The 15551-nt window shown below is 39.8% G+C and overlaps 1 protein-coding gene across 1 annotated transcript in view; it reads left to right on the top strand.

Annotated features, from left to right (window-relative positions):
* Positions 1-15551, top strand: part of rab11fip3 (RAB11 family interacting protein 3 (class II)) — an 85250-nt gene that overhangs the window by 37558 nt on the left and 32141 nt on the right. Inside the window, exon 5 of the mRNA XM_034193494.1 lies at positions 6590-6683. Coding sequence (XP_034049385.1) covers positions 6590-6683 — 94 coding nt within the window. The remainder of the gene's footprint in view (positions 1-6589; positions 6684-15551) is intronic.

Here is a 15551-nt window from a genome sequence, read left to right as displayed (position 1 = left end):
CAAATTGTTCAATTCCTGCTAGCATGCAAATGCATTTGCTGGAATTATTACAGCGCATGATGGAGCACACAAGCATTTGCAGTGTTTCCCCAACACTATTATAGACCTGGAGAGCTGCCAGGCCAGTGAGAACAACAGTCAGGCAAGACAGGGGTCAAAATTTAAGAACACTTCAATCATATTAAAAACTATACCAAATTATTTGTCTGATTATAAAGATTCCAAGAAGGTATATAGTTTGTACTATCTGTGACTGAATTCTGTGGAGTTATGGGGTAAAAAAAAATAGCAAAAATGGTGGCAAAGGTCAGTTTCAGTTTATACATGGGTCAAAAGCTAATGTTACTCCAATTTTGGTAAAAGGTGATGCAAATTATTGGTTGAGCTAATAGGATTAATAAATGGAATAGTCTTGACTGTGTTGAATGTTTGGTGTCTAAAGGTTAAACAATTTCAACATCCATTTGATTCAGTGGCATATAATATATGTTACCCTGTAATATGATAACTATGCATGGCAGATGGTGCAAACTATTCTGTTTTACAACTCTGTTTGCTCAGCCAATAATTTGCATCACTCTTTACCAAAATTGGAGCAACTTTAACGTTTCACCCCTTTATAAACTGAAATTGACCCTTCTCACCATTTTTGCTATGTTTTACCCCATAACTCCATAGAATTCAGTCATATGTGGTCCAAACTATATCCAAACTATATGTTCACGCCCAGTCGCCCAAAATGAGAGATATTCACCCTCGTCTAACTCGGGCGAATAGGGAGGGAGGAGGGACTCAGAAAATGCATACTGCATGACAACAGCGTGTTATTTGCATTATTATCACTTTTTACCGAGATACACAACACGTTAACGCGTACATAAAAAGTTGGCTCACTTTAACTTTTGCCGAGTTGGCTGGCACGCGCGCTGCTCTCCAAATTCAGCAGTGCGTCATCATCAAGCTGGCTGCTTTAGCTGCTGTTTGTTGTTGTACTATCCATGAGAAAATCATCCGGAATATCCATATTGGGACCAAAACACACTTCTCGCCTTTTCATCTTTTCCTCTGCGGACAGTTTTTTTCCCTCTCTGCAGACAGTTCATGGACTGCGCACGCTATGACGTCATTTGTTTATGCACAGCGGGCGGGTATAGCCAGGTAGCGTCGACGTAAATCTACGATACCGGCCTAGCAACGCCTCGGTAAAGTGATAATAATATAGAATACCTTTCAATATAATTGGAACATTTTTAAATTTTGACCCCTATGTAATTCTTCAATTGAACCCCACCTTGCTGCCTCCTGAAAATTCAAGTGGACACTCTGCTTCTTCAAAGGAGTAATGTCTAAGGAGTATTTGCACCAAATTTGGTGCATGCATCACCATTTGAAGGATTCCTATGTAAATATTCTCTTATCTGCTGCACTGATATGGTCATCTGATGTACAACCATGGAAATCTTTTTCTGTTTATGCTTATTTGATCATCTTAGCGCTACACTTTTTGTATTGATTGCTGTCAAGTCAGTTTCAAGAACCCACAGGTTTTTACTCGAAAACCACCTTATGTAGTTCCGTGATGTTTTTTGATTAGGTCAGAAATACCATGAGCACCAGACACTTTTTACCGGTGCTGGTACTCCTCCGGAAGGCTGTTTACTAATAGCAGGAAAAGTGTTCTCAGAAGCGAAAGGTTGTGCAGGCATAGGCCACGTCTGGTAATTGATGGGTTGAAAAACTCTTTGTAACCACTGCTCACTGGGTTTGACCCTGGTTCTGCACAAAAGCCATACCAGACTGCATTGTGGCGGCAGCTCCCTTGTCATTCAACTCTTCCACCCCCCCCCCCTTGCTCACTGTTTTTATGTACTCCCACACTAATCCGCAGTAGAGTGTCCCATGCTCGCAAACGTTCCCTCTCCATTTCAGTTTGTTTTACTATCAAAAGACCGTTGGGCTTTTTTTTTTTTCTCTCATCTTTTGCAGAAGAAGTAAGTTCATGATCTCAGACAGTTATTGTTGTTTTACTTGAAGAGTACTGTGAAGTCCCCTGTAGGAAAATCTGGTGGGTATTCTTCCTGGGGTCGTGCAAAAACAGTGGTCTGTGTGTGGAGGCAGTCATGCGTGCCCCTGCACTGATTAGACACGAATGGAAGAAAGATAAAAAAAAAAACACAGTGTGGAACTGACAGTTGCCGCAGAGTTGGGTTTTTAATGGTGCCTTGGCCACTATGAGACAGAACTGTGTTTGAGTGTAATGATGTGAAATGTTACATAACTTACAATTATACATGTTCAGGGAAAACAAAGTTATTTACATTTTGCACTTAAAGTTGTGCATACCTCAACCGGTGTAATAATGGTCAAACTTTATTCCACTTGTCTGTGATGCTGTTTGCATTCTAAATCAATGCTGCGCTAGTTAAAGTAGTCTTGACCCAACTGACATGAACCCATAAACATCTGGAAAAAAAAAAAGGTTCACTGAATTTAAGCTAGTTGGCTAATATTCAAACATAGATGAAGAGACATAACTTTGTGTTTGCAAATGTCAAAAATCCAGCTTTTGTTTATTTATATCCCATGATGCTCATGGTTACCCTCCTGATCACACCTCGGTTTTTTAACACCTCGCTTTGCAGAAGTGTGTGTGTGTGATGACTTCGCAGAACATAATAATTTCCCTTTAACTGAGATGTTCCAGTGCAAAGTGCGAAAACTGAAAGCTGCTCTGCTGCACCTCAGAGTTAATCTGTTATTTATTTAGAGGTAAAAATCTTGTTTGGGTTTTTATTCAGCAGGCTAAACTCAAAATTGTAGTGTTATCCACTGTTCAGGGAGGCCAGCCAGTACTGTTACCGAGGCAGTTGGATTTAATTGACCAAACCCAGATCATAGCTACTGGGGTTGTGGATGTCAACAGATTAAGAGTTTCAGCCTTCTCAGCCTCCAGAGTCAGAGCTCAACTTTACTGAGCAAATCGGCTTGTTTTTGTTTGCATGTTTGTCTAGATGCTGCAACAGAGATTCTGAAGCAGTGGCGGCCAGGTCACCATTGCTGTCGACCGCATGACAAACCACCGCCTATAAATCGTAATATCTTAAACAGTATTTAGCCTTATTTTGCACCTTTTCACAAGTGAAGACTCGTTATATGGCTTCGCTATTCGTTTTGGGGACTTTTCTATGCTCATTCACGTTTGTTTTGAAGTGATTTACAGTAACGGTAATCAGTTATTATTCATAGCAGCAGTCCCCTGACAGCAGCACAATGTTAAAAACTGCCTGCTATCTACATCAATTAAAATTAGCAGTCAGCTTCCTCTAGAAGAAGTCAGACATCAGAGTCTGGCATCTACACCAAAACTCTCTTTTTTGCTTTTTTTTTTTTCATGAAACACTTCGACCTTTCACACAATCTATTTTGTGCTGTTAAAATCCTTCTTAATATTTTCTGTTTCCACCATACAGCTATGTTGTTAAAGCCAAGTGTCACAAAAAAAAGTAAAACTTGTGATCCTGATGTAATCCGTTAAGTTGGCCACTGTGCAGTGCCTCAATCAGCGCTGCTCATTTCCGGTCTGTGCGTCAGTTGACCCTACCTCCTTTGAGCAGACATGGTTTATCATGGTGTCTGGATTTAAATGTTGACGAAAACATTGCATGCACATGCACCCTGAGATCTGGCAGTGATGACTGGTGGGATTCTGACAATTAATATGTACATTAAATTTTGCTCATATCCAAATGTATAAGATAAGATAAGACTTTATTGATCTCACAGTGGAGAAATTCACATGTTACGTCAGCTCTTAAAAAAAACACACAAGATAGGTGCGAGTAGAGGAAAATGTGCATCAAACAGCGTGTGCAAGGATAAGCAATAATAATAATATTTGTAACGATACAATAAAATAAGAAAATGAGGTAGAAATAGAATATGTGTATGTATACATATATATACATAAACATATACGTACACATATATAAGTACATATGCATATATATAAACATGATTGGAATTGGAAGAAAAAGATAGGAACATCCTATTTTACAATATGTGAAGTGAAATTTAGATGTGATAAGGTGACATTAGTGCTGGGATTTGTAGACGAATTGTTATTGCACATGATTGTGGACATATTATTGCATGTGGTTTATTTCACAGTGTTATTGTACAGTCTGACAGCAGGAGGGAGGAACGACCTGCGGTATCGTTCCTTCTTGCACTGAGGGTGCCTCAGTCTGTCACGAAGGAGCTGCTCAGCTCCACTACAGTCCGGTGCAGAGGGTGAGAGGAGTTGTCCATTGTTTTACATAGTTGTCCGTTGAGTTGTATATTGTTTTATATTGTGTATTTCTCTGTAAAATGTAGGTTTAGTTGCTTAGTTAGGGGAGGTGATGGTCTAGTGGTTAAGCGTTGGGATCCTCTGTTCAAATCCCAGCCTGACTGGAAAATCACTCAGGGCCCTTGGGCAAGGTTCTTAATCCCCTAGTTGCTCCCGGTGTGTACTGAGCACCTTGTATGGCAGCACCCTCACATCGGAGTGAATGTAAGGCATTATTTGTAAAGCGCTTTGAGTGTCACAGATGGGAAAAGCGCTATATAAATGCACTCCATTTACCATTTAGTTTGCACCAATGATCAGGTGTCTAGAATGTGGTAGGATTGCACAAATATGAGGGCATCACTTACTTTAGCTTCTGTATTTCTTTGTGCGTCTCACATTTTAGCGCACAATGCACCTCACAATTTCAGAGTTTTCTTCTCGTTCTCTTCAGTGAATTCCATCAGGCTTGAAAAAAATTCTAGGGGAAGCACAGTCAGTTCTTGTGTGATATCTTACTTTTAATAAAGTACAAGTGTAAGAAGCAAAAAAAATGAAGTCACTTTTAACCAGTGCAAGAACTGCACACAATAGCCACACACATGCACAAAAACTATGCTAATCATGCAGATATGCTACAAAGCCAGGCAGCAGCATTCTGCAGAGGCTTTCAAAGAAGCCACACACCCAAACATCTGGTGAAAGGATAGGTTCTACAAAATTATGTAACTGTTTCTAAGATTCATTGCGCGCACACCCTTTGAAAATGTCACATCGGTTTTTTTTGTTGTTTTTTTTTTGGTTAGTGCAACTAAAGAAGTGTTTATATGCAAGCAAATAAAATATTACACAGAATGGCAGAATACTCTGGCAGAATAAAAAAGAAAGGAGAAATCGTGCACAGGGTGGAAGTCTTGGTAAAATCACTGTATCCGCATTGTGTGCTTACTTTGTCAAAGTAAACAAGCTACAACCACAGAAAACCTCACCGGCTTACTCCCAGTTAACCCGGTCAATGGTACACGCCTGAAATGATCCTGTAATAATGGGTTAGTGTGAATTGTGTGTGTGTGTGTGGTGTGTGTGTTGAACGTTTGGTTCAGTCTGTTATTGTGTAAATAGATCTTGTGTTGTGCCACACTTAAATCTGAGGATATATGTTCACGTTTAGTCTTTAGGTTGAATCTTTGGAAAGGAGTGTGCGTTAATCTGCGATGTACTAAGGAAAATTGTATGAAGGTGTCTCAGACATCAGATTTAATTTCTTATTGTCTTGAATTTTGTAAGAAAAATGTTTGATGTTGAGCGCTAAGGATTTTTTTATAGGTACTGTGATGCATGCAAATTCTGAAGCTCAACTTATATACATATATATATATATTATATATATATATATTATATAATATATAATTAATATATAATGGGATCCCAGCTTAGATTGGGTAGTTGTTTGTAAATGGGTAGCTGACTTTTTCAAGGGTGGTAATACATTATACAAAGTTTCTATAATGATGTGGAATGGCATATGAGTCCAGAATGTAATTATCAACATCCATTGTTCAGTGTTGTATAGTTATTAGTACTAATTCCTCCAAAATATTAGTCTTATCAACTTTCTGTTTTCGCAGCATTCATCGTTGAACCAAAATACATAAGCATACCAAATGGCAAATGTCAGCTCTCTCCAGTTTGTTCGTGATTGAAGTCATATTCAGGCTTATTTTATATCTGTTTTGGGGATTTTGACATATTCGCAAAGAGGTGTAGGCATTTTTAAATGTCTTCAGATCATTTTTAAGGTATAACAAAGACATTATAATGCTCCAGTTTTTGAAGTTCAACTAATTAATGTCCATATGGTGCAATCACATAAATTCCAAATAGTAACTAATTAGTAATGAATTTTTTTGACTGACTGATAATTGCTCATTTGGCCACTTCCGAAGGAGTGCCCCTTGAGTCCTTTTAAAGTGTTTGTGCAATTACGGCCCTCACTCATAAATCTGCAAACCTGGCTTCCCCAGCAGTTTGAATCTCTCTCTGTTTGTATATTTCCATCTGTAATAACAATAAAATATAACAGAGACTTCACATGGATATGGTTGTGAGATATTCAGTAAAAAATCTGCATTGAAAAGTGAGGTTTTATTCTATACTAGTGCTTGTTTTTGTTTTCATGGTAATTCATTGTTAAAAGCATACTGCTGTTTTTCCCCCACAATAAAACTGATTTGTGACTGTGTTATATTCCCATTGCTTCAGGTGAAAGATTTTGCAAAGTTCTTGGATCCTAGTGGTTTGGGAGTGATCAGCTTTGAAGACTTCCATCGTGGAATCTCTGCTATTAGTAGTGGAGGTGAGTCATGAGGGATCATCTCCTTCATCGTCAGAAACCCTCACTATCTGGTTCGAACTGTAATGACACGCTGCACGCTCTGCCTTGCCCAATTTATAAAAAAAAAAAAAAGAAAAAACTGAAGCGCTTGTTTGACATTCATAGACACCTCATTTTTACAAAAAAAAAACCCTACACCAGACACGCTAAATACGCCACCAAAATTATACACACTGCAAACAGGCGAATATTTCTCAAATCTCTCAAATACCAAAACTCTAATCGCTATCTGCACATCCGAAATGCGCACATACAAGACAAAAGGGGGGAGAGAGAGGGAGAGGGGAGGGAGAGACTGTCTCTCTGCCTTTTTTTTCCAAAACTCGGTGTATTTCTGATCACTGGTGCTGTGGCTGTGTGTCAGTCACACGCACGTGCGCAGGTTCTATTATCAGTTCTGATCACACATGCACAGGCGCTGTGTTCGTGGATCAGACGCCTGTGCTCTTCACCTTCTCTCCAGCTGATTCACTCTGGATGAATGCATTAAGTGTTTGGATGTGTTGTAGCGCACAGCACAGAAGGACTGCCTCGTACATGAGTTAGAGACTCAAACGTTCAACAAAAGAATGTAGCTATTTGCAATCATACTGGGTTTGCTGTTTGTATATGTCACACCTTTGGATCGAAGCTGTTCACACGCAAATGTCAAGTGCTGCTGGAACTTTTTTCACACTTGATGGCTCAAAGTCACGTTTCTGTAAACTGCCGGCTGGTTTGCACAAACTGAGGCGCAGTTCGCTCTGAGCGATCAGAGCAGACGACACAAAATATTATTACGTTATGTCGGCCATCAGCTCCACAGAATAAAGCTAATCACGCTCCTGCAGAGCCCCCTGCTGTGGACAAATACGCAGTGATCAAAGATCACTTCCTCAAAACCTTTGAACTGTCAGACGCTGAAAGGGGCAGCAGGCTTTTCTGTCTGCGGAGGCTGGAGGACAGCAAGGCCTTCCGAGCTTATGGACAGAATGCTGCAGCTCCGGCCGTACTTATGTGCAGCAACTCCCTCCTTGGGTGCACGCAGCGCTGGCCAAAACCACGATCACGGGTTGCTGTGTGCTGGTGGAGAAGCCGACAAATTCTTCCTGGCCAGCCAGCACCACGGCATGACCGCAGCAGTACTTGCACACAGCGGCAGAAGCCCCACCTCGCACACACCAGCACCTCTGCGGAGGAGCTGCACAAACCGGCTTTTATACTGTGTGAAAACATTCAGCTGGTTGAATGAAGTCAAACTAAATGCTAACGTTACAAAAACTAAGCAAACAATAAAAAACGTCAAGAACTACAGCAAAACGAAATACGGATGAATTGAGGTTTCGGTGCATTCGTTCACATTTGTTAAGTTTAAAAATCCTGAAGCTGCGACAGCTGCAGGAATGAAGCTTTGCAAAGGTTAACGAAGCCAACAAAAGTCCAGATTTCTTGTTTCATTTGGGTTTCCTTGCCCTTTAAGTGCCGTGTGACAAAACAACTAGTATAGCTTAGCAGAGTAAGATACCGTATGTCTTGGAGGGGTTGTTTTTGTGATCTTGCTCACAAGATCTCCAGTTACTTCATTTCTATACTGTGGAATTCTTGTGCATCAGATTCTTTATCTCCATCATCTATTCTCGTCTCTCCTCTCTTATCCATGGCTTCAAATACTGTTGTCAACATGGTACACTGCCGTTCTTTTCTCTGAAGTGAGAATCCTGAAAGAAACCACGATTGACCGAAATAGTTTGTTGCCGGACTCAAAATGCTGTTCTTTCTTGAGCTCATTGTCGTTTTGTTGGTCCCCTTAATGGTAGTGTAAACCTGCTGTAAGTTGTAAAAAGTCATGTGTTTTCCCTCTTTAAAAGCGTGCACGTTATGTGCTGACAGCTCCATCACAAGGTTTCTCAGACTTTACACCAGCTGTTAATGAAAGATTTTATGATGTTTCCTCTAAAGCAGAGAATGCTGACTGAGATTTTCGGTGTCAAATCTTAAGTCATTTAAAATCTGTGATACATTTCCATACAATTGCAGACATAAATTTCCAGTATATCTTGGTGAAAAACTTTCTGATTTCACAGATCATGTATCACCTACTGCACATATTCCACTTTATCTCACAGTTCTTATGTCACTTAGAATGTCTGCTTTATTTCCGTGTACAGTTATTTAAAATAATAGTTATATAACCTTTTATTTAACCATATAAAAGCCCATTCAGATTGTGACCTCTTTTACAAGGGTGACCTGGCCAAGAAAAGCAGAAGCACGTGTCATAATGGACAGCTAAACAACATCAGGACACCATTAAAATATATAAATACAAGCAATTAACAAATAAAACAGAATAATTTTCAGTCAGCGTAACAATACATGTTTTTTTAAAAAGACGTTTAAGTTTTAAAACACAGGCACTGTTCCAAAGATTTCCATTGTCTGTCTCTTACAATGGAGCAGAAACTGTTCACGAAAGAGAGGTTGGAGAAAATCTGAAAATACTTAAAGGTTTTCAGTCACATCTCCACAAGCCTGATTACTCCTTAGGAACCATTTAGAGAAGATTATTTGTACCAAAAGTACAGATACAGTCTAAAAATAGAATCAAGCATAGAATCATATAGTCTTTACAGTAGTGTTCAGAATAATAGTAGTGCTATGTGACTAAAAAGATTAATCCAGGTTTTGAGTATATTTGTTATTGTTACATGGGAAACAAGGTACCAGTAGATTCAGTAGAGTCTCACAAATCCAACAAGACCAAGCATTCATGATATGCACACTCTTAAGGCTATGAAATTGGGCTATTAGTAAAAAAAAAAAGTACAAAAGGGGGTGTTCACAATAATAGTAGAGTGGCATTCAGTCAGTGAGTTTGTCAATTTTGTGGAACAAACAGGTGTGAATCAGGTGTCCCCTATTTAAGGATGAAACCAGCACCTGTTGAACATGCTGTTCTCTTTGAAAGCCTGAGGAAAATGGGATGTTCAAGACATTGTTCAGAAGAACAGCGTAGTTGATTAAAAAGTTGATTGGAGAGGGGAAAACCTATACGCAGGTGCAAAAAATTATAGGCTGTTCATCTACAATGATCTACAGTGATCTCCAATGCTTTAACATGGACAAAAAAAACCAGAGACGCATGGAAGAAAACGGAAAACAACCATCAAAATGGATAGAAGAATAACCAGAATGGCAAAGGCTCACCCATTGATCAGCTCCAGGATGATCAAAGACAGTCTGGAGTTACCTGTAAGTGCTGTGACAGTTAAAAGACACCTGTGTGAAGCTAATTTTTTTTTGTTGCAAGAATCCCCCACAAAGTCCCTCTGTTAAATAAAAAGACGTGCAGAAGAGGTTACAGTTTGCCAAAGAACACATCAACTGGCCTAAAGAGAAATGGAGGAATATTTTGTGGACTGATGAGAGTAAAATTGTTTTTTTTGGGGGGGGGGGTCCAAGGGCCACAGACAGTTTGTGAGATGACCCACAAACTCTGAATTCAAGCCACAGTTCACAGTGAAGCATGGTGGTGCAAGCGTCATGATATGGGCATGTTTCTCCTACTATGGTGTTGGGCCTATATATCGCATACCAGGTATCATGGATTAGTTTGGATATGTCAAATACTTGAAGAGGTCATGTTGCCTTATGCTGAAGAGGACATGCCCTTGAAATGGATGTTTCAACAAGACAGTGACCCCAAGCACACTAGTAAACGAGCAAATCTTGGTTCCAAACCAACAAAATTAATGCCTCACAGATGTGAAGAAATCATGAAAAAACTGTGGTTTATACAACTAAATACTAGTTTAGTGATTCACAGGATTGCTAAAAAAGCAGTTTGAACATAATAAGTTTGAGTTTGTAGCGTCAACAGCAGATGCTATTATTATTGTGAACACCCCCTTTTTTTACTTTTTTTACTAATAGCCCAATTTCATAGCCTTAAGAGTGTGCATATCATGAATGTTTGGTCTTGTTGGATTTGTGAGAATCTGCTGAATCTAGTGGTACCTTGTTTCCCATGTAACAATAAGAAATATATTCAAAACCTGGATTAATCTTTTTAGTCACATAGCACTACTATTATTCTGAACACTACTGTACATTGTTGAGTGAGGAGGCCCAAATTAACATCTAGAAATGCCCAACATTTCTTCTAAAAAGTCCAACAGAACTTAAGCATCACAAATAAGGAATGGGTAGTTGGAGGCGTCGTATAAAGATATGACATCATCCACATTATGAAAGCACTCTACCATTGGACTGTATGGATGAAGCCATTACTCTAAAATCAGCTTAAAAGCTAAATAGAATATTGAAGTTGGTCACCAGGACAAAAGCAGGTTTTGAATGAATGGCTTCTGTCTTTGTCCACAGCCTTTCAGGCAGTGGTGATGTTCACTCTCTGAGAGGTTGACAGTGTCATATTTGTATTTGATGCCTCCAACTCCATCAGTTTGTTGGTTGTGATTCTAGGGTTCTGGTGGACATCCAGAACAAGTTTGTTAATTTGGGCCTCCTCATCAATAAGGTAAAGACTATATGGTTCCATGCTGCATATATTTTTGTGCAGTAGTTTGTACAGTCAGTCATGGTACCATGAATCTTTTCAAGCTGGCTCCTAAGGTGGAACCTTACTTGTGGAGATCCAAAAGTGTACTCCAGAAACCTTTAATTAATCAGATTCTCTCTCCCCCACCCGCTCTTACACACAAACCGTTCCTCAGGTAGGCCCTTAAATCCAGACAAAGATTCCCCAGTGGACCCAGAATTATGCCATTTACTCTTTAAGGAGCTGCTCCAGGAAGGGATGGTGGCCAAGTGGTTAGTGCACTTTGGTTTCAGTGTGGATGGTTCCCGGTTCAAACCCCACTCCTGCCACATTTCTCCATGTAATGTGGAGTCGCTTCAGGATGCAGAGTCACCTCGGATTTGCTATGGCGACCCTGAGTGCATCAATTTATGAAATCTTCATGCTGTTTTAAAAAGGGGTTCCTCCTCCTGTATATAAATCACTGACCCACTGAAAATCTTACATTGTGAAAAAACCTGAAATTTAACTCGTAACTTTATTTTAAATGGCTGCATATGGAAATAATGCAGACACACGCATTGTTTGTGTAAATGGAATATGTGCAGGAGGTGAAAACTGAGTTGAAACATTTACGCTGTGCAGAACATAGTGTGCTTTTTATCATAACTGCCAGCCTGAGGTATGTTGTCATCATTACAGTGGACTGCTGCAGCACTTGGCTGCCGGTGCTGGTTTTATTGACATAATGAACAGGTTGCGTTGATGTTGCCAATATAGTCTGGTGTGTGCCACGAACCATCTAGCCGATATTGATTTGTTGCACACTTGCTCCCAATGCTTTCGGTGTTGCACAGCTCCAGTTACTCAGACCATGAATAAATAATGCTCTGGAAAGCATTAGATGCACAGACACATGGGCTGATTGGCTCCGTTTCAGAGAGAGATGGGGTTGAGACAGAGTCTTATTCACCTCAATTATTTAATGTTGTTTTTTTCTACTCTGTCCTGTTTTTTTGTATGTTTTTATTTATTTCCTCCGCCAAGGAGGTTATGTTTTCGGTCGCGTTTGTTTGTTTGTCTGTCTGTCAGCAGGATAATTCAAAAGTTTTGAACGGATTTTGATGAATTTTGTGGAGTAGTTGGAAATGACAAGAGGAACAAGTGATTAAATTTTAGTGGTGATCCGGATCCCGATGCTAACGTGTTAGCATGTCTATGGCATTTTCAATGTTAAAAGTTAGCATTAAGCAGTTGCAGCTGTCATCACGTTCGGGTGCATTTGTTTTCAAATTGTAATATTTCTTAAATTTATTTTTGTTTATATATTATAATCTAATGATTATTATATACAAAGAAAGAGACAAAAAGAAATAGATCACTGTGCCAAGGAGGGAATCTCTTTAGGATCAGTGACCCTATGACCTTGTTTAGAGAAGTGTTTCATAAATGTTAAAAATTCATATATTTGCAGTTTAGTTGAATAATAAATTGAATTTTGTCTCTTATTTGTTTTTGTCTATAAGCACATGCAATATCAATATCAGTGCTCAGATGACAGTAGCTTCTGGGAAAGGTGCAAGTTGCAATAAACTGTGATGCCAAACGCTAAGGATACATGCTATCCAGTCACAGCAGATGAACTTTTTTTACTACTGAGCAAACATCATTGTTAGACTTTTTTAGGTTCAATGATTCCACGGTGTGTAGATGTTATGGCGTCAGTGACCCCATGGCCTTGGCAGAGGTTTGCACTCTCTGAGTGCTTCTAGTTTTTATCAACCCCTTAACGCCTATTGTCGCATATATGCTACAATATTTGACTCAAATATGCAACATGCCAAATTGACCAGTATGCCTGTTGTCGCAAATTTGCAACATACCATTATTATTATTATTATAACATAAAGTCATTACCAAAATACCAAAATTACTATTTATTTTTTGTGCAAAAGTGAAATTAATAATCTCAACATTATTTACCATCTACTTAAAGGCAGAAACACACACAAAACATTTTTTTATATACAGCTATATAAATTCAGGCGTTAAGGGGTTAATTTCACTGCTAAGCTGTTATTTGGTACATATGACACCCAGCAATGATTCTGTGAAGAATACGCATGCAGTGTGCAGCGATACGACACTCGGGTGACGTTAAATATGTATCGGATCTCGGCGTATGTCTGAAAGTGACCCAAATGTAATATGAAGAAATTGGGTGTGGCTCATTGTCAGTGCTCAGAAAAGACATGTCGGGAAACGTATATGTGAACAGAGCTGCCACTAACTCGACTCCAGTTGTTCCAGCTCCTCAACCTGCATTGAAGTTTCATTACACGTCACTGTGTTCAACCTTTTTTCTTGTTATTTCATTTCCACAACCGTCCTTACTTGTACGATTACTTTCATAATAAAGACAGGCCTGTGGGCTATGATATGCCTAGTCCCGTGTGGTAGCTATGGCATGTCTGGAGCAACAAAAGTTGGTCTCGGATATTAAATGTCTCTCCTCGCTGACATTTTAATATTGTTTGCTTCTCAGACAGAATTATAGCCTCATTTGATTCAGACCCCTTCTCATAAAAAATGGGTTGTGTTTGAGTCTAAGAAGAGCAGGTTACATTAGATCAGGGACTGTAAATACAGTACATCCAGAAAGTATTCACAGGGCTTCACTTTTTCCACATTTTATGTTACAGCCTTATTCCAAAATGGTGTAAATTAATTTTTTTTCTCCCCACAAAATTCTACTCACAACACCCCATAATGACGACATGAAAAAAGGTGTTTTTTTTTTTTTTTTTGGCAAATTAAAAAAAAAAAAAGAAATGTACATGAGTTTTCACACCTCTTTGCTCAATACTTTGTTGATGCACCTTTGGCAGCAGTTACAGTCTCAAGTCTTCCTGAATGTAATGCCACAAGCTTGATGCACCTACCTTTTGGCAGTTTTTTCCCATTCCTCTTTGGAGCACCTCTGAAGCTCCGTCAGGTTGGATGGGGAGCATCGGTGCACAGCCATTTTCAGATCTCTCTAGAAATGTTCAATCAGATTCAGGTCTGGGGACTGGCTGAGCCACTCAAGGATGTTCACAGAGTTGTTCTGAAGCCACTCCTTTGATATCTTGGCTGTGTGTTTAGAGTCATTGTCCTGCTGAAAGATGAACTGTCACCCCAGTCTGAGGTCAAGAGCACTCTGGAGCAGGTTTTCATCCAGGATGTCTCTGTACATTACTGCATTCATCTTTCCCTCAATCCTGACTAGTCTCCCAGTTCCTGCTGCTGAAAAACATCCCCACAGCATGATGCTGCCACCACCATGCTTCACTGTAGGGATGGTGCCTGGTTTCCTCAAAACATGACACCTGGTATTCACATCAAAGAGCTCAATCTTTGTCTCATCAGACCAGAGAATTTTGTTTCTCATGGTCAGAGAGTCATTCAGGTGCCTTTTGGCAAACTCCAGGTGGGCTGCCATGAGCCTTTCACTAACAAGTGGCTTCTGTCTGGCCACTCTACCATACAGGTCTGATTGGTGGATTGCTGTCGAGATGGTTACCCTTTTGGAATGTTCTCCCCTCTCCACAGAGGAATGCTGGAGCTCTGACAGAGTGACCATCGGGTTCTTGGTCACCTCTCTATGGAATGAATGCCTGAGTGGACTTCTCATCAAATGCTGTATCTTTTGTTATGTTATGTTCTGTTTTGTAAAACTTTGCAAAACCTTGTAACTGTTAGAATGGCCTAAGCAGTGGGTCAGCCCTCTGAGTCTGATCTGCTTGAGGTTTCTTTGTCAGTATCATCAGGGGGAGTTTTTTCTTACCACTGTCGCCTGTGTGTTTGCTCTGGAGGTTGGTAAGGTTAGACCTGACCTGTGTGAAGCACCTTGAGGTAGCTTTGTTGTCATAGGGTGCTATAAAAATGAAATAAATTGAATTAGTGGATCCAAACTTCTTACATTTGTGGATGATGGAGGCCACTGTGCTTATTGAGACCTTCAAAGCAGCAGAAATGTTTCTGTACCCTTCCCCAGATTTGAGCCTAGAGACAATCCTGTCTCTGCGGTCTACAGACAAATCCTTTGACTTCATGCTTGGTTTGTGCTCTGACATGCACTGTCAACTGTGGGACCTTATAAGTAGACATGTGTGTGTCTTTCCAAATCATGTCCAATCAACTGAATTTACCCCAGGTGGACTCCAATTAAGCTGTAGAAACATCTCAAGGATGATCAGTGGAAACACAATTTTGAGCTTCATGGCAAAGGCTGTGCATACTTATGTACGTGTGGTTCCTTAGGGGTTTTTTTT

The sequence above is a fragment of the Thalassophryne amazonica genome, chromosome 18 (genome assembly GCF_902500255.1).
Source record: "Thalassophryne amazonica chromosome 18, fThaAma1.1, whole genome shotgun sequence".
NCBI lineage: Eukaryota > Metazoa > Chordata > Actinopteri > Batrachoidiformes > Batrachoididae > Thalassophryne > Thalassophryne amazonica.
Note: the sequence above shows the minus strand (reverse complement) of the source record. Positions and strands in the feature narration are given on the sequence as shown.